The 17,276-nt window shown below is 35.2% G+C and overlaps 3 protein-coding genes across 3 annotated transcripts; 2 read left to right on the top strand and 1 right to left on the bottom strand.

Annotated features, from left to right (window-relative positions):
* Positions 1–1,007: 1,007 nt before the first annotated feature.
* LOC120164024 (cysteine-tryptophan domain-containing zinc finger protein 7-like) lies at positions 1,008–9,303 on the top strand. Its single transcript, XM_039173793.1, has 11 exons — positions 1,008–1,212; positions 2,249–2,321; positions 2,417–2,544; positions 2,660–3,028; positions 3,108–4,411; positions 4,579–4,973; positions 5,067–6,766; positions 6,875–7,032; positions 7,171–7,331; positions 7,757–7,917; positions 8,640–9,303. Exons 1-11 carry the CDS (start codon positions 1,120–1,122, stop codon positions 8,838–8,840), a joined length of 4,743 nt encoding a protein of 1,580 aa, XP_039029724.1. The 5' UTR covers positions 1,008–1,119; the 3' UTR covers positions 8,841–9,303.
* A 748-nt stretch (positions 9,304–10,051) lies between these two features.
* On the bottom strand, positions 10,052–11,009 carry LOC120164072 (cullin-like protein 3). The gene is made up of 2 exons (XM_039173837.1): positions 10,803–11,009; positions 10,052–10,364 (listed from the first exon to the last, which is right to left on the bottom strand). The coding sequence occupies exons 1-2, from the start codon at positions 10,851–10,853 to the stop codon at positions 10,155–10,157; spliced, it is 261 nt and encodes an 86-aa protein (XP_039029768.1). The 5' UTR covers positions 10,854–11,009; the 3' UTR covers positions 10,052–10,154.
* Positions 11,010–15,079: 4,070 nt separating this feature from the next.
* On the top strand, positions 15,080–17,140 carry LOC120163994 (the record flags this gene model as incomplete). The annotated part of the gene is made up of 3 exons (XM_039173772.1): positions 15,080–15,161; positions 15,266–15,390; positions 16,751–17,140. Coding segments are annotated over 3 exons (537 nt in total), but the record flags the coding sequence as incomplete, so codon positions are not given.
* Positions 17,141–17,276: the final 136 nt, after the last annotated feature.

Genomic DNA, 17,276 nt, shown 5'->3' with positions numbered 1-17,276 from the left:
AATATATAAGTTATAGGGATTAATTGTGAATTATACCAAAAATATTTTAATGAACAAGTCAGTTAAAAAATAACGGCCGGTGGTTTGATTGAAATATTTAAATAGTTGGGTGGTCTGATTGATTCAATTGAAACTTTTGTAATCAAATTGATTTTTTTTAATAGTTTAGTGGTCTCCCTTGTGGTTTACCCATAAAAACCCATAAACGTTGTCGTTTTGTACCGGTTACAAACTGTCCCAACTTTTCTACGCTCCTGCCGCCAACGCGCCATCAACGGAATTTTATTTGCACCTGTGAAAAGGAAAACAAAAAAGCGAAGCCCATTTAATATTATTAAAAAGAATGCATTTTTTATATCTATTTATTAATCAATTAATTTAAATAAAATATAATAAAATTCATTATAATCATCTCCACTAGTTGACTTTCTAATGTAAGTATAAATCAATTTTTATTGTTCTTAAACGTAGTAATTACAATAAAATGATAGAGAAATTTTTAGAATATATAATATTTTATAATCATTTTAGTTTAGTAAAAAATATTTTTTAATATTAATATTTAAAGATTTAATTTTTAAATTCAATTTATTATTCATATATTTTTAACTGTTGATGCTGTTTTATTTTTTTAATAAATATTTTATTTTTTAATTTCTTCAGACGAAGGTTTGAACAAATTTTCTGGAAACAAAGAAAGGGACCACAAAACGAACTCGGCACCGCGTCGCGGGATCCTGAGTCGGCGCCACTCGTCGATCACTACAATCTTCGTCGTCTGACCACCAACATCTCTCTGGCTGTGAGTTAAAAGAAGGGAAGAAAAGCAAGAAAAAAAGAGAAAAATAATTAACGAATTTTGTCAACTCGATTGATATTAAAAAAGATTGCTTATGTAATATTTTTTGTCTTTTAATTTGATAGGATTCGAGTCGATTTCGAGACATTTTCTTTGTGGGTTTTGTTGTTTTTTCTTTCTAGTATTTTGTTCCATTTTTATTTTTTTTTTCTATTTTTTAAAATCTTGATACGTTGGATTTTCGGAGAGGTGCGGAATTTGAGGGGTTAAGGTTTTTGTAAGTCAGGGTTAGGGTTTTTGGAGGAGTGGTGGGTTTGGAGATGGATGAAAATTCCGAGCTTGAAGAAGGAGAAGCTTGTTTGCACGAAGATGAAGACGACAATATTAACCCTTATACCGCCTTCTCATACATTGTAAGGCTCTAATTTTTTTTAAGTCTTTTTTGAAGAAAAATCCAATTATTTCTACATCTATTTCTCTTTCTGAAATTTGGAATTGTTCTCCAGTTAATGGCATTTGAGTTTTGGGTAGGAATTAGGCTGAATTCAGAGTTTCAATATGCATTTATGATATGTAGGCAATGCAATTTTATTAAGCTTTGTTGCAACTTGCAGGGAATGGTTACTTTGAAATAATGGTTAGTTTTGGGTTTGATTAAGCATAATAGGCAAGGTACTTATCAGAATAAGTTGTGGCTCTTTACATGCATTAGAGTTTTATGAGGCTTTAGCTTTGAGTTTATTTGTGGTATGTGAACATTGATTCACTAATACAATTTATTGGTTGAGAAATGATGAAGAGTGATGACAGCGAATGTTGATAAATGAGATGATATTTTTAACTTCCTCTGCATACTTGTTGGTTATCTAGGTTAATTTTTCGTCAGTAGGAATGTTAAAAAACAAATAAAAGAGTAGATTTTTAATGTCTTCGTGCAGGTTTTATAGCTAGTTATGCAATGTGACAGTATTGATAATGGTAAATTAGATGCACCAGTGTCATATTATTTTCTAATTTGTTAAAAGTTTGTGGTCGTGTTACTTCACTACTAATATTTTTTTGACATATTGTTTGAGAAAGATGAGGCATAGAAAAGAAAGTAAATGATAAGCTGAACTTCGTAAAACACTTGTCTTGTCTCTCGGCAGAAATTTGCCTTTATGGTCTCCAAAATTTCTTCAACATTTTGGAATTTTTAATGTTGATACTGTTTGCCGAAATTTCTTAATTTATTTGATCTAATTTTTATTTGAAATATTATGCTACAATTAGTTCATATGCTATTGTTAAGCTCCTGAAAAGAATGAACTTCAAGATGCTTATAACAGTTGGCTTGTTGTGTCTGTTTTAGATGTACTTCAATCTGGTCTATATGTCAGTTTTAATTTACATTAACTTTCAAAATTCTCCTTGTTATTATGATAGTAATATGGGTTTTATTTCTTAAAGGATGAGAAGATTAAAAATGTTTTGGGCCATTTTCAAAAAGATTTTGAAGGTGGAGTTTCTGCAGAAAATTTGGGTAAGTGGTTGATCACTGTTTTAACAAATTTTTAGTTATATCACAAGCTTAATGTTTTCCATTGAAGATGATGATTTGGACTTAATTTTTTTCAGGGGCAAAATTTGGTGGATATGGCTCATTTTTACCTACCTATGAACGTTCTCCTCCAAGATTATCATGTCCAAAGACACCACAAAAAAACACCAGCATATCAGGGTCAACCAACAATTTCTCTATGGAGGTATATGGACGATATCCTTGCTATGGTTTATTAATTTCTTCGGAATATGGCCATAACTGTTGCCTTGGCAGAAATTATAGTTTACTTGAGTGATGTGGATTGTATTACCATACAGGGTGCATCTCAGAATTTGAAAGCTCCTCCAAATGCACTCCCAACTGGGAGAGCAGGGAACATTTCCTGCCCAAGTGGCAATATTGCAGCTAATCAGGATTCACATTTGACTTCTGCTCAAGTTGTCGAGAAGTCTGCCTTTAAGGATGAGAGTTTTAACAAAGCAGGGATTCCAAGTGATCAGAAGACATTAAAGGTTCGAATTAAAATGGGGTCTGAAAAGAAAGCACAAAAACTTGCTGCAATCTATAGCGGTCTCGGGCTTGATTTTTCTCCATCTTCGTCATTGGGGAACAGTCCTGATGAAAGTGGAGGAACATTAATGGTATCTCAAGAAACCAATAGCAAATCACCCACTAGAATTCTTCAGGTAGAGGTTTCTTTTGGTTGTTTTCAGGTCTTCTTATGAGCTAAAGAAGTATGGGTTGATTTTTTTTGCCTTTAAACAGATTATCACTTCCAATCATGTCCCTGGTGGTATGCTCATATCTCCTCTTCATGACAGTGTGCTATGGTTATTAAGAAAGGAAAAGGAAAGACCTTCTAGAGAAAATAAATCTATACCGTTGCTTAAGGCATGCCAAGAACATTCTTCAATGTTAATAGATGAGTTTGTTTTGGGTAATAGAAAACAATTACATGAGAAGAAACCAAAATTTTTAATCGGGAAAAGTGAAGAGCTGGTGGAATCAAAGCATGGAAATCACATGAATGTTGAGAATGGGAAGACATTGTTCATAAAAAAGAAGCATGAGACTAAGATTGCAGGAGAGGAGTCATTGCCCAATGACTTGAAACACACAGCTCCATCTAGTTCTGTGAATATTTCTCTGGAAGCAACTGCTAGGGTCTCTGATGTCTCTGCAGAAACTAATCAGAATGCATTGAGGAGTAGATTGATTTCCTCTGACTCTGGAAAGGAGGATTCTTTGGAGTCAATATCTGGAAGGAGCAGACCGAGTGGCAAAAAAAAGAAGTGGGATAAGGGGAGTAGTTTAGATAAAAAGGGTTGGGAACAAAGTGTAGATAATTCCAATAAAAATGCTTCACTCGACCTTGGGGACAATGTTGGAAGCAAATGCTACCAAAAGTCTGCTCCTTTAAAAGTTGAGGATGATTCAAAAACAATGGTTGGTCAGATAGCCACATTTCATGTACAAAATAAAATAAGCATTCCCTCCAAGAAGGAAAAGATGTTTGAGGGCAAGAAGTCAAAAGGTAGCAAAAATACTGGAGAAGTTGCTGATTCGATGAAAGAAAGCTTGAGACCTGATGTGGGTTTGACCCTTAAAGATACCACTAGTTCTAGTCAAGGTTTTTCTTCAGATAAAGATAAGATTCGGAAATTGAAGATGCAGGAGGATATTAATCAGGTCCAAGATAATGATAGAGATGCACTGGAAACAGAATCCAAACAGAAATGGGGCCAAATGGGGTCAACAATTAGACATTTTCAGAATAGGCCGAAAGATTTTAAGATGGAGCATAATGGCTATTTGGATAAGTCGAAGGTAAACGTTAGTGGTAGAACGGTTGATAACCACCTGTCTGGAGTGGCTGCTCCAGATGTGGTTCCTCAGCTCTATGATAAGAGGTTTCCCTCTCAGACGGCTGCACCAGCTGCAAATGCTCCTATAGTCATAGAAGAAAATTGGGTTCAGTGTGATCGTTGTCAAAAGTGGCGACTTTTGCCTTTTGATACTAGACCAGAACAACTCCCTGAGAAGTGGTTGTGTAGGATGCTTAACTGGCTGTAAGTTATTTAGATTAGTATCTAATAATTTTTTTGTTGAATATATCTGTCTCTTTGTTTGAGTGCTTACAATAATAGATATATGTATATATGTATTGTCGATGTGTGTGAACAAATGCATTTATATTTTTCTTTTGCTGGTTTCTGTTATTGAAATCATTGTATAGGCCAGGAATGAATCAGTGTGGCATTAGTGAGGATGAGACAACAAAAGCTCTCAATGCATTGTACCAGGCTCCAGTTGCTGGGAATCAAAATAACCCACAAAATCATGTAAATGGAAGTATGTCATTTGTTACTTCAGCTCAGTCTCAGCATCTTGATCAGAACAGCTCTAGTTACAATTCTCAGCCTTTATCTATTCAAGTAAAGAAGAACAATGGTCTTAAGGAAGTGCAGAAAGCGGGTAGCAGTTGCCTGAATCAGATGTCAAACTCTAAAAAACAACAACAGCGAGAATCTTTGAAAAGTAAGAGCCTACATGACATGACTCAGGCCCCTGTTGAACCATTTTTCATGAAGAAATCCACCTTTGAAGAGAAAGAAAGGCTTCTAGTTGGAGGTATTTAGTTGATATTACAGCATGAAATTCACTAGCAGTCAGACTTTTATATTGAGGTTATTGTTATTCATTTTGAGCATTGTTTGAGTGTAGGTGAGACCAGGAAAACAAAGATGAAAAACAAGAGGGAATCCGGTCCTTATGCAGGTTCAAAGAAAAGCAAAACAGAAGTAGGATACACTACCGATAAACATTACAGTTCTAACATAGATCATGGAAGGGTGGGCCTTAGTTTAAGCACTAGCTTTCCAACTCAAGCAGATGGAAGAAGCATGCAGAATTGTAATGGGGGCTCGAATTCTGGGGATGTAAAGCATGGTATTTTTGAAAAATCAGTAGATTCTGTGAAGAAACTTGTGGATCGAACTCTGGTGTCACCAGATGGTGGGTCATTGAACATGAGAATATGTGATAAAAGGGCTCCATTGAAGAAAAGGAAATTGGATGGCTGGCAGGACAGTCAAAATGGGAACGAGTTGTGCATGAAGGAAGAAAGTAGTGAGAGTTGTTCTAGGAATGAAAAGAAGTTACAATTTTATAAGATTGAGGGGAAGCAGTTCAATAGAAATGATGGTGACAGTACACCAAACAGGAAAATTATGGATCATTTGATTGGTGGCATTGTGGACATCCAATGTATTGATGGGAACCTGAAATTAAGCAAGCACAAGAAAAAGTCTTCATCTCAAAATGAATTGGATGGCCTTGATTCTTCGAGAAGGGATTCTAGAACTGGACGAATTTTGATACCAGCAACTTCTAGTTCTTCAAAGGTTTCATGTTCTCGTAAAACCAGAGGAAATTTTGAAAAAGCAAGGGATTCAATAGTTGAATCAGTGTCTTCATCTCCAATGAGGACTTCATATCCAGAAAAGCTTGCATCAACTGCTGGTTCAGGGAAGGATGCTGAAAATAGTGGCATTTCTTCAAGTGGCAATCTTGGAAGATGTAGGAATGGAGAAGGCACTTTTGAGCTTGCTCAATCTGGTATAGAAATGAAAGAGAAAGTGTTAGTTGGTTTTAACCCTGGATCCCGTAAATCTTCTACCTTGGATTATGGGGATAAAGACTCTCTTTGCAAAATCATCATTAGGAGTAAACCTTCTTCTAGGTTGGGGAATAGCCATGTGCTCAATGGTGATTCTCATTCTGCTGAAAATGCGCAGCATACTATAGAATGTTCCCATAGTGAGGATATATTGAACAAGGAGTGTGGTGGCAATGCATTATTTTCTCATAAATATAAGAAGGTTTCTACTTTACAGACAAAAGACAATAAAAGTTATGCTGCAGATAAGATGAAATGTAGCGAGAATGAGAAGAACTATTCTGGTAGGAGGAATCCTTCAGGACAACCATCAAGTGATAGTAGAATGGGGACCCAATCGAATAAAAAGCATGATGAATTCGATGTAAAATCTGCTGCTCCATGCAGCAAAATGGGGAACAATGGCCCTGAGCAAAATGTGATCCAGGATTTTAGCAGTCAAACTAAAGTAATGCGAGTAGAGGTAAGAAGAGGAATGCCAAAATCATCCTTGCATTCTGAAACTGAAAGTTGGCAAGAGAAAAAAGGTCATCGAACGGTCCCAGAAGCAGAACAGGGAGTTGTCTCTGATGAGGTTCCAGTTAGTGACACTTCCAGTGTTGATGTGTCAAAGGCTCTAAAACAGCCTGGAAAAGCTAGCAGCAAGAATGCTGGCAGTCCTGTGAGAGAAAATTCCTTCAGCCTGACAGTAACAAATGCACTGAATGATGCTAAAGGACTTAGAATTTATGCTGATCGTCTTAAGGTTTCTTTTCAGATTGTCCTTATATTGATACACTTCTTCCATAAAAGTTATATAACAGAAATGGTTTTGTTATTCTAACTGTTACTACCATTTCATTGCCCATTTCAGAGTTCTGGTTTTGTTTTTGAAAGCAATGAGATTTACTTCCAAGCTGCTCTTAAGTTTCTTGGTGTTGCTGCCCTTCTAGAGGCCAGTAATAGTGAGAGCGGTAGACATGGAGACATGAACCAAATGCAAGTGTACATCACTGCCACTAAACTTTGCGAGTAAGTGAATGTTTCTGAAGTGAAGAGAAACTATTGTTTCTTGAGCTTGAATAGATTTTTTTTTTGGTTTAAATTTAACAGTATGAGGGTTGATATATCCCTTTATTTTGCCCTATCTTGAAATTCTCAATTTGACAGAATGTGTGCCCAAGAATATGAAAAATGCCAGGAAATGGCTGCTGCTACTTTGGCCTATAAATGTTTGTGGGTAGCGTGCATGAGGATTGTTTCCTGCAAACATTCTTCTAGCTGCAGAGACCTGAAAGAGTTACAAGCAACTCTACAGATGGTCCCCCAAGGTAAGAAGTCATTGGAGGAATACATGGATTTTTTCCCGTGATTTATTGCCAATTCCTTTAGATGGTATGAACCTTCTATTTTGTGATGTTTCATTTTAAAATGTGAATTATGTGCAATATAAGTTGTGCCATCTTTAGGGCAGGAGCTCTGCAACTGTGATTTGTTTATATGACAGTCAGTAGTGCACGTGGTATTTTTAGGATCCATTTGACGTCATGTAGATATTTCATATTTGGTTTTCCCTTCCTACGGAGCCCTCATTGGGCTAGTGCCCCAATTGTAATTGCATATCATGCTTTAAGGTGTCTAACATAGAGTATCCACTGAAAATTTTGTTTCTTCCATATTAATTAGTTATCTCACTTTCATGTTGCAATGCTCAGATTGAATACCTCCCAACATCTTTTCAAATGGCCTCTTTCAGGTGAATCTCCATCATCTTCTGTATCAGATGTCAATAATAACTTAAATAATCAAGCAATTGTGGGCAAGGCTCAATTAGCCAAGGGTAATGTTTCACATGTTGCTGGAACCCATGCCGTTGTTGCTATAAACTACCCGAGTTTCGGCCGGCTGCTTGACTTTGTAAGTTTTTTCTGTTTGAAAGTACCGATATTCCCCATCACCCTGCTCTCTCTTTCTCGCTTTATTATGCAGTAATTAATTATTCTTTACTACTTGAATGTTCCTTCGTAGTTGAAGACCATTATATGGACTTGTAAAGTAGTTATGAGGTGGTTGAAGATAGATATATGTTAATTTGGTGGAAATAAGGTGATAATCTGAACGACGAATTGTTGAACAGGATAATGACTAATGAGGATACCTAGCAGGCTAGCACTGCCATGCAGTATAGATTTGCATCTTCTGATCAGGGTTCTTTGTTCGTGTAGGCCTTTCTTAACTTTCTGGCAGTAGAACTACTATTTTTATTGTTTGAAGGATCCTTTGATAGCTATGCTATACGATTAAGACAGGAAGTCGATACACTTGTTTTTCTCTATGTCTAGTAGATTGGTGTTAACACAGCCTGGCCAAGCTTCATGTAGATTTTAGTGTCAGGTTTATGCTGTTTTCCTTCTTAATTTGGGAGTTTGCCTGTACTGGAGTTTGAAAAAAAATGATAAATAAGATCTGAAGTCTGTGCAATGATCTTTATTTTAAATAAAGCTACAAAATCATTCCGTACTGGTCATATATAACTATCTGGTATAATCTCATATGAACTTGATTAGAGTTCCGTCTCTCAATGTCTATGCTAGCTGATTAGGCGGTTTAATTAGGTTAAATATGTTAATGTTCTGCAGACACAGGATGTGAGTTTTGCAATGGGGGCCTCGAGAAAATCCCAAACATGTTTTGTAGCTGCTACTTCATCTCTGGAAGAAGCACAAAACATAGAGTGGATTGCTTCTGTTAAAAAGGTTATTGATTTCAGCTTTCAAGATTTAGATGAATTTATATCTTTGGTTCAGCAGGCTATGCAGGCCATAAGTCGTTCTGGCTAGGTAGTGCTAGAGATTAGACACGCTGTATATAATAGTGTTGTTTGGTTTATAACCCCCGATGTGCATTGGAGAAAAAAGATGAAAAAGATGCCTACTTAGACCTGCATTCGGAGACAAACAAATACACCGTTCACCAACAACCTATATTGCCTCAGTGTACATGTGTATAAAGTGAGATTGATTTGCAAATTTGCAATGTATATTTTTGTTCACCTTCTTCTCATCGATAAGCTAGCTTGCTCAGCTAGAGATTCGGAGTTCTATGTAAGATATTGGTTCCGTACGGTTACCTTTTTTTTTTGCTCCATTGTTTCGGGCCGAGGAAAATAATATATATAGAGAGTTTGGAATTCATTAGGCAATCATTATCGAGAGGTTGAATACTGATGTAGTGTTGAGAAATAATCAGTTTATCCGCTAACAGTTATCTCGAAAATCTATTGGAATTGAAAATTATATTCTTTTGGAAGATTGTTGTGTGTTTGTTGTCAAGCTTGAGTTTGATTTAGATAACAGTGCAAGTTTCCAACAGAGATTTTTGTGGTGCTTGTTTCTCCCTTGTTCTGGCTTGTTTTCATCTCTTGATAGAACTGCAGGATAGCTATGTTACTTGGATTCGAGTGTCGGATACGTTAACATTCGGATTTGGATTACGTAATTAACTATGTTATTCAGATTCGGGTTTGTGTATTATACCTTCGTTTTAATACCCTTAACTAACAAACCTACAAAATACCCTGATGGTCAAAACCCTAACTGCCATAATTTGCCAAAAAATATCCCTTAAAAATATAACTTTAGGCAATAAATTTTTGACTTGAGACACACGCAACCTTTTATCGGCAACTAAGCAGAAAATTAAATTTAGCATTGAAGTAAATATTAACGGGAAAGTCTGTTCTCTTCAACATGGATCACGTTCCTTCTCATCCTCCAAGAGATTCATCAGCCTGTTTCTTCTCTTTCATTTCAGTTTCATAAACAGATATCAATTCAAATTCAGCAATCTGTAGCCATTTGAAAATGAGAAAATGAGAAAATGAAGTCATAAACAGAGACCTATGGTACTCCAACATGAGTGCGAGTGTCGGACGTGTCCGGCACGAGGACTTCCAAGTAAAGAAAAGAAACCAGAGAAGAACCTCAAGTAACTTCTTTTGGTCTGTATTCTGCAGATAACAAGAAACAGTATCCCTTTCATGTTTCAAGCAACTTTCAAGCTAAATTTTCAACATAAAAATGCAGAAGATTGATCAGTTCTGGATGGGAAACAGGGATTTAAAATTTTAAATTCGTCCGAAATCATGTCCGCGACTACACCTTAAGCATGTAATCGTTGTAAGATTCATTTTTGATCCAGCTAGGGGCCTTGGTGGAATAAAATGCAGCAGTAGCTTCAAACATGGCTTCTTCAAAGCCTCGTTCATAGTATTTCATCGAGCCTTGCCCAACATCTACATAGATACTCACAATGTACTTCACCAAGTCTTGATCAATGCCTTCTCCTTCCCGCTCCCGATCAATCTAAATTAAAAATAGGATACTTTACGGCATTTAAGTAGCCGTAAATGCAGCAAGATCGAAAACGCGAAATTTAAGTATAGAAGAAATGCATGCAGAAGCTTGTTCATACCAGGGACAATACAGCACCTCTGATTTGATTATTGAATTCTCCAAATACCTTGACAAAGCAACATATATGCATATAACTAGAACTTTAGATTTGGCATTGAATATTGTTGAAACATTTCGTGTTCGTATGAATGAGAGGAGAGTCACAGTCGTCAAATACAAGCATTTGTGTTTGGGAAGATTCGATCTCATAACCTTACGTATGACTCGAATCTTCCTACATACAAATGCTCACATTGCACGCCTATGTAAACCTCTCACGACTCTTCATATGATCGAGTCACAGTGATACAATATCGAATAGTATACACAAAAGAATTTAGGACTGACCAGATTATAGAAAGTTAAAAGAGCAGATTCTTGGAGATTAGGAAGCTTCATTTTAGGAACAAAGTATCTATCCAAATAGTGAAAGAATCTAGCGAGCTATCTGGTCATAACTTTGTGATTTGACCATCTTTTCTCTGTCTCTTCCAACAAAGCTTCATCTTCTTTCCCTTGCAGTGATGGCAAAACCTGGCTGTTGATGTAGTCTTTGAAAACATCATTATGCTTCTCATATAATACCTCACACATTCCACCTGTAGGGTTAGGCTCACACATGTACACATTTCTAGCAATCAGTTAAGGAAACTCTCCATTTTTACAATTCGAACGTATCAATTGAATTAAGACTCAATCGATTATTAACCAGTAGGGTTAGGCTTACTGTGCACAGTTCTAGCAATCAGTAAAAGAAACCCACCATTTTTACAATTCGAACGTATCAATTAATTAAGACTCAATCGATTATTGACCGGTATGGTTAGGCTTACACATATTGTACACAGTTCTAGCTATCTATTACAAAAAACACACCATTTTTTACGATCCGAATCTATCAACTGAGCTAAGACTCAATCGACTATTGATCATAAGGGTTAGGTTTACACATATTGTACACAATTCTAGCAATCTATTAAGAAACCCCACCATTTTTTACGATCCGAATCTATCAACTGAGCTAAGACTCGATTGACTATTGATCAGAAGGGTTAGGCTTACACATGTTGTACATTATTTCTAGCAATATATTAAAAAAACCACCATTTTTACGACCCAAATCTATCAACTGAGCTAAGACTCGATCGACTATTGATCAGAAGAGTTAGGCTTACACATGTTCTACACAATTCTAGTAATCTATTAAGAAAACCCACCATTTTTTATAATCCGAATCTATCAACTGAGCTAAGACTCGATTGACTATTGATCAGAAGGGTTAGGCTTACACATATTGTACACAAATCTAGCAATCTATTAAGAAACCCCAGCATTTTTACGATCTGAATCTATCAACTGAGCTAAGACTCGATTGACTATTGATCAGAAGGTTAGGCTTACACATGTTCTACATTAGTTCTAGCAATCTATTAAGAAAACCCACCATTTTTTATAATACGAATCTATCAACTGAGCTAAGACTCGATCGACTATTGATCAGAAGAGTTAGGCTTACACATATTCTACACAATTCTAGCAATCTATTAAGAAAACCCACCATTTTTTATTATCTGAATCTATCAACTGAGCTAAGACTCGATCGACTATTGATCAGAAGGGTTAGGCTTACACATATTGTAGACAGTCTAGCAATCTATTAAAAAATCCACCATTTTTTACAATCCGAATATATCAACCGAGCTAAGACTCGATCAACTTGATCAGAAGGGTTAGACTTGCACATATTGTAGACAGTTCTAGCAATCTATTAAAAAATAACCATTTTTTTACAATCCAAATCTATCAACTGAGCTAGACTCGATCGACTATTGATCAGAAGGGTTAGGCTTACACATATTGAACACAAATCTAGGCTTCTAGCAATCTATTAAGAAATCCCACCATTTTTTTATAACCCGAATCTATCAAGTGAGCTAAGACTCGATCTACTATTGATCAAAAGGGTTAGGCTCACACATATTGTACACAATTCTAGCAACCAGTCAAGAAAACCCACCATTTTTACGATACACATATATCAACTGAGCTAAGGCTCGATCGAATATCGACCTTGAAATCGAATAAAAAAGGATACGTGTAGATGTTCATGTAATCTTTGGATGAAAAACTCCAGTCTTGTCGCCTTATATGATCAGAATCAGTTTGTCGATTCCTTGTTGAATCACTGCCCATCCTTCTTCAACCTCCGTCATCATGTGCTGTAGATATTCTGCCATGGTTTTCAAGGAAATGAGATGGAAGGTGGTGTGGAATGGATTATATAACGAGGGTTGACTCAAGAGACTTCGAAAAATATCATTACATTTCTTCACGTTAGCAAAAAGTGATGGAAGGTAACAGTAGGAATTTTAGTGAAAACTAATTAAAAATTTGATGATCGTATTATAAGTTTCAAAAGTTAGGTGATCAAAATATAAGCGTTCTAAAAATATATCCTCAAATATTTGGTTGTAATCTTTTAGGAAGATAAAATTCTTTTGAGTGTAAATTATTTAACGAAATAAAAATACAAGATGATTCATAACTCCTTTATATAGTTACTTTAAAAATCAGTTATTGTTTGTACTTATCTATTTCTCTATCAAATTATAAATACAACTTTAATAATGTCTACACTTTTATTTTCATGACATTTTTAATATCTTATGACCTTATAACATAATTGATCACTTAATTTAAGTTATATTTTATGGTAACAACATATATTATAAATATATGTCTATAATTGTTGATTTTAATCTAAAATATATATATATTAAATACATATTTGACCAAAATAATAACTTTAAATACTTATTTTTTTATCAAAAAATTCTTCAAATACTTAAATAAAAAAAAGTAATATACTTTATATATTTATTTGTTATACATGGTTTTCAGAACCGGACCGGTTAGCGAACCGGCCATGCTACCGGTTCACTGGTTCAACCGGACGACGTTATAATTATTTAAAAAATTAAATAAAAATATCAAAAATATTTAATAAAAAATAATTTTTTATATCACAATTCATATTCAAAGCAAGTCATAACATATATAAGTTAAAAACCATAAAATCAAGTGAAACAAAATGATTCAAATTAACTACAACATAATATTTAAGGTAAAACATATTAAATAATAAATATAATTACATAATTATAATTAAAAAATAAATTTGGGGCTAAAAAAATCATAACAAAATGATATTGTTTGGTTTAATTTTTTTTTAAAAACAATCCCACATGGCTAAGAAACATAGAAGATCATCCCAACTAACTTCTATAAATAATAAAGGTAATTTGACATTCAAAATCATGGAGTCTTTTGATAAGCATTGAGTGAACTATTCTTTCACTTCAATCAAGCTCGAATTTTAGGCTTCAATCGAGCTTCTAAATTTTTTTTGAGTTCAAGCCTTTTCAAGTTCGAGTTAAACTTCATAATTTTTAGCTCGTGAGTTTGAATCGAGTTAAGCTTACTTTTAAAATTTTCAAGTTCGAGTCGAGCTCAGTAATACTCAAGTTCGACTTGGCTCGTTTAACAAACGACGTCGTTTGGTTTAATTTAAAAAAAAACAAAATTGGCGGTTTTTCTGATTTTCCCCGTTTTTTTTATTTTCAGCCGGTCCAGTTTGAACGGTTCAGTGGTTCCGGTCGGTTCACTAGTAGCGATTCAATCGGTCTAGATTGAACCAGACTAGGCAACGGTTCCCGATTAAACCGGTTGAATCGACCGATCCGGTCCGATTTTCAAAACAATGTTGTTATATAAACCTTATTTAAAACCTTACCATTAGAATTGATTTAAATGAAAATGTCCTTCATAACTTTTTAAATACTTATTTGATTGTATATGATTCTTTTTAAGACTTAAGGGTCTCAAAGATCCTTAGAATTTTGACAAAAAAAAAACAATGAAACATCTAATTATTTAAAATCGGATTAAATTTTATATTGTAAAATTTCATCAATTTATCTTTTGATTAATATTGATCATTAAATATAATATTATTTTTAGATAAAATAACTTCATATATTATGATACAATATTATCGAGTGGTATTTTTAAAAACTATTAACTTTTAGAATTTTAATAATTTTTTAGAATGTTTTCTTTGAAATCCATAAATCCCATATTTACATAATCATAATGTTTCATGATTTTAATAATATTATTTTATATTAAAATTCATTTGATCCATGATTTAATTAAGGTGCTCATTTGATTTTTAGGTATAATTAGAGGGACCTATTTTGTATATAAGCTAAATTAAAGTAAGGCAAACTAACGTTCACGTTGTGTTCATATAAGTCACCGCGTGGCAAACAAGAATCAACTGTCATACAGCGCGTGGTCTCCACACATGATTTACCCTCTTTTTCCTTCTTCACTCTCTTTCTATCAGAACAAATCCAAGAGCATAAAACCCAGAAAGCTCCTTATTAGGGTTTTAAACGACCGTCCAGTTTGCGAACAATGATATAGAATCAAATTAGCAATCTGGGTATTTTCCTTTATCCCGGAAAGTTGAAGGTTTTAACTAAAAGGGCGGAGAAATAAGGGAGAAAATGGACCAGGCATTTCGTCGAGAGACTGGTGGGCTCCGATCGGTGGGCCAATAACAACCCGCAAGAACAAGAAGACCTTTGGGTACCGATGAACAGAAGATACCCAGAGCTTCCCAGCATGAAGATCTCGATCATGGTAATTCATTTCTCTGTTAAATCAAAATGAAAGTTGAAATTTTTATTTTGAGTTCTTATGTTTTTTTGGGTGGGTGATTGAATTTGAATCTTTGGGGTTTGAAGGTAGAGTTACGAGAAGCAATCCCGAGAATGTACTGGAAGAAAGAGAACCCAAGTATGATGCAATGCTTAGTCAAATGGTGGGTAGGATTTCAGCTAAGCCTGGTGGTAAACTTGAGATGGGTGAGGTCAGTTCATTGAAGTTCTCTTTCTTTTTTCTTTGATTTGCTTTTACTTTAGTGAATAACAGTGAATTCAAAAAGGAAATTTATAGCTATAATGGTGTTCGATAGAATCAAAACAATGCTTTAGATAGGATCCCCCCCCCCCCCAAACCCACCAGACACAAAGGTTTCCACTTGAAGGAAATGGAATGTAGAGGCTAGGAAACCATACAAAGAACTAAACCACTAAACATATTTGAAGTACAAATTCTCAGAAGTTTGACTCATGGACTGGCTATGCCGTATATTATCCAAAAACATGGAATACTCTTTTTAGGATGATTTTGCTCACTCCTGTGTATTTCTAGTATTTTCATTTTTTTAATGAAAATTTTTGTTGTGTAGTGGGATCTGCTTTTCTTTTTTTGTTGTTGATAGAAATAGGATAGGCCTCGTTAAACCCCCCCCCCCTTCTTAACCTCCATGTTTCAACAATAACATGAAGGGCATAGGAAGGAGGAAAAGAGTGCCTAATAATTCATTAGTACCAGAATAATACATAGCCATATCCTAAGAAGTTTCTGTTACAACATAAGACTTAAAAACCAAACAAAGAACATAAATAACAAACTCAATAGCCGTACAACCTAGGCAATACCCTAATATTCATCCTATTCCTACTTTAGCTAATTTATCCGCTTCCCAATTAGCAGCTCTCAAAATATGCCAAACAATTACACCTCTACTCTCCACTAAGGCAGCAATATCTTTCACCAATGACTGGAACATAGGAGTACAAACAGCCAGAATAATACATCTGCTGTTCTTTTGAAATGAGATGGACCAGAATGCAAGTTCATGTCAAAAGAGTGGTCGGTTTAGCACCAATCTTAAGCAACATTCACTTATGGCCTCTCTCTTGAGCTTGATTCAGATAGCTATGGACCTTGTTTTTTCAATTTAAGAAAGTGACTCTGAAGCCCCTATGCTATTTCCTCTAGTTTTTCTACCCCTTTTTTCACACAAAAAAAGGTTTTTCTACCCCTCTTATACCGTTTAAACTCTCTGCCTTTGCATTGATTCAAATTCTAGTGTCTTTAGACCTCCATGTGAGCTTTGTCTGCTTTTCACTGAATTGAAATAGTCTATGATATCCATTGGGATAGAGGGATGAGTGACTAGAGTAAATAATTTACTAGAAAGATTTCATTTGGCCTTAACGGGGTTGATTTCGGTTTATTTTGTTTCCCTTCTTTAATGTTACAGTTTTGGTTTGTGATACACCCCGATACAATGATTGTATCTTCTAATGGTGGAGGGGAATGTTTGTGACACGAGATAGTGTTCTTTAATGTTGGTTATCATCAACTTCCTCCTACTGCAGGCATTTGTGACTGAAAATCCTAGCAGACCCTTACCGAAATTGCGGAATACAACACCCGAGTCCACAAGGTATGAGGAAAGGACTGCGCCTCCAGGAACCTTGAATGTGAAACAGCTACACCACATCATGCTTTTACATCAGGGCAAGGCCGATGATCACGGTGGTCCCTTGGATGTTGACCGGATTGCAGAGAAGTTTAGACTGGATGTTGCAAAGGTCCAAACGATCTTGCAATTCATATCGCTGCCACCGGAGGACAACACTAAACCCAAAAAACCTAAACAAAGAACACTGACTTCCATTTTTTCTCAAGTTGGATTTTGTGTTTGAATAAGGGTGCTGGTTCATTTCAGAAGAAATTTTGAAGTTTATCAATTGACATTAGTTTATATATTCATCTGCATGCAGAGGAACGCTTTAGAATGTTTTTTGATGTTCCCTCTGATACATACACTATATTATGAATTTATGAAAATATAATAGAAAGATGGCGATGATGCTCATCCGATTCTTACATTTTGGTTCT

Source organism: Hibiscus syriacus, unplaced genomic scaffold (genome assembly GCF_006381635.1).
Source record: "Hibiscus syriacus cultivar Baekdansim isolate YM2019G1 unplaced genomic scaffold, ASM638163v2 tig00111504_pilon, whole genome shotgun sequence".
Classification (NCBI taxonomy): domain Eukaryota; kingdom Viridiplantae; phylum Streptophyta; class Magnoliopsida; order Malvales; family Malvaceae; genus Hibiscus; species Hibiscus syriacus.
Note: the sequence above shows the minus strand (reverse complement) of the source record. Positions and strands in the feature narration are given on the sequence as shown.

What these genes read in the sequence shown, in the direction of transcription:
- LOC120164024 (XM_039173793.1), top strand. Translation starts at nt 1,120, where the DNA reads ATGGATGAAAATTCCGAGCTTGAAGAAGGAGAAGCTTGTTTGCACGAA. An exon ending in TTTATGCTGATCGTCTTAAG is followed by an intron (nt 6,767 to 6,874) that starts GTTTCTTTTCAG and finishes TGCCCATTTCAG; the next exon opens with AGTTCTGGTTTTGTTTTTGA. An exon ending in TCGGCCGGCTGCTTGACTTT is followed by an intron (nt 7,918 to 8,639) that starts GTAAGTTTTTTC and finishes AATGTTCTGCAG; the next exon opens with ACACAGGATGTGAGTTTTGC.
- LOC120164072 (XM_039173837.1), bottom strand. Translation starts at nt 10,853, where the DNA reads ATGAAGCTTCCTAATCTCCAAGAATCTGCTCTTTTAACTTTCTATAAT. An exon ending in TTTTAACTTTCTATAATCTG is followed by an intron (nt 10,365 to 10,802) that starts GTCAGTCCTAAA and finishes TTTTTAATTTAG; the next exon opens with ATTGATCGGGAGCGGGAAGG.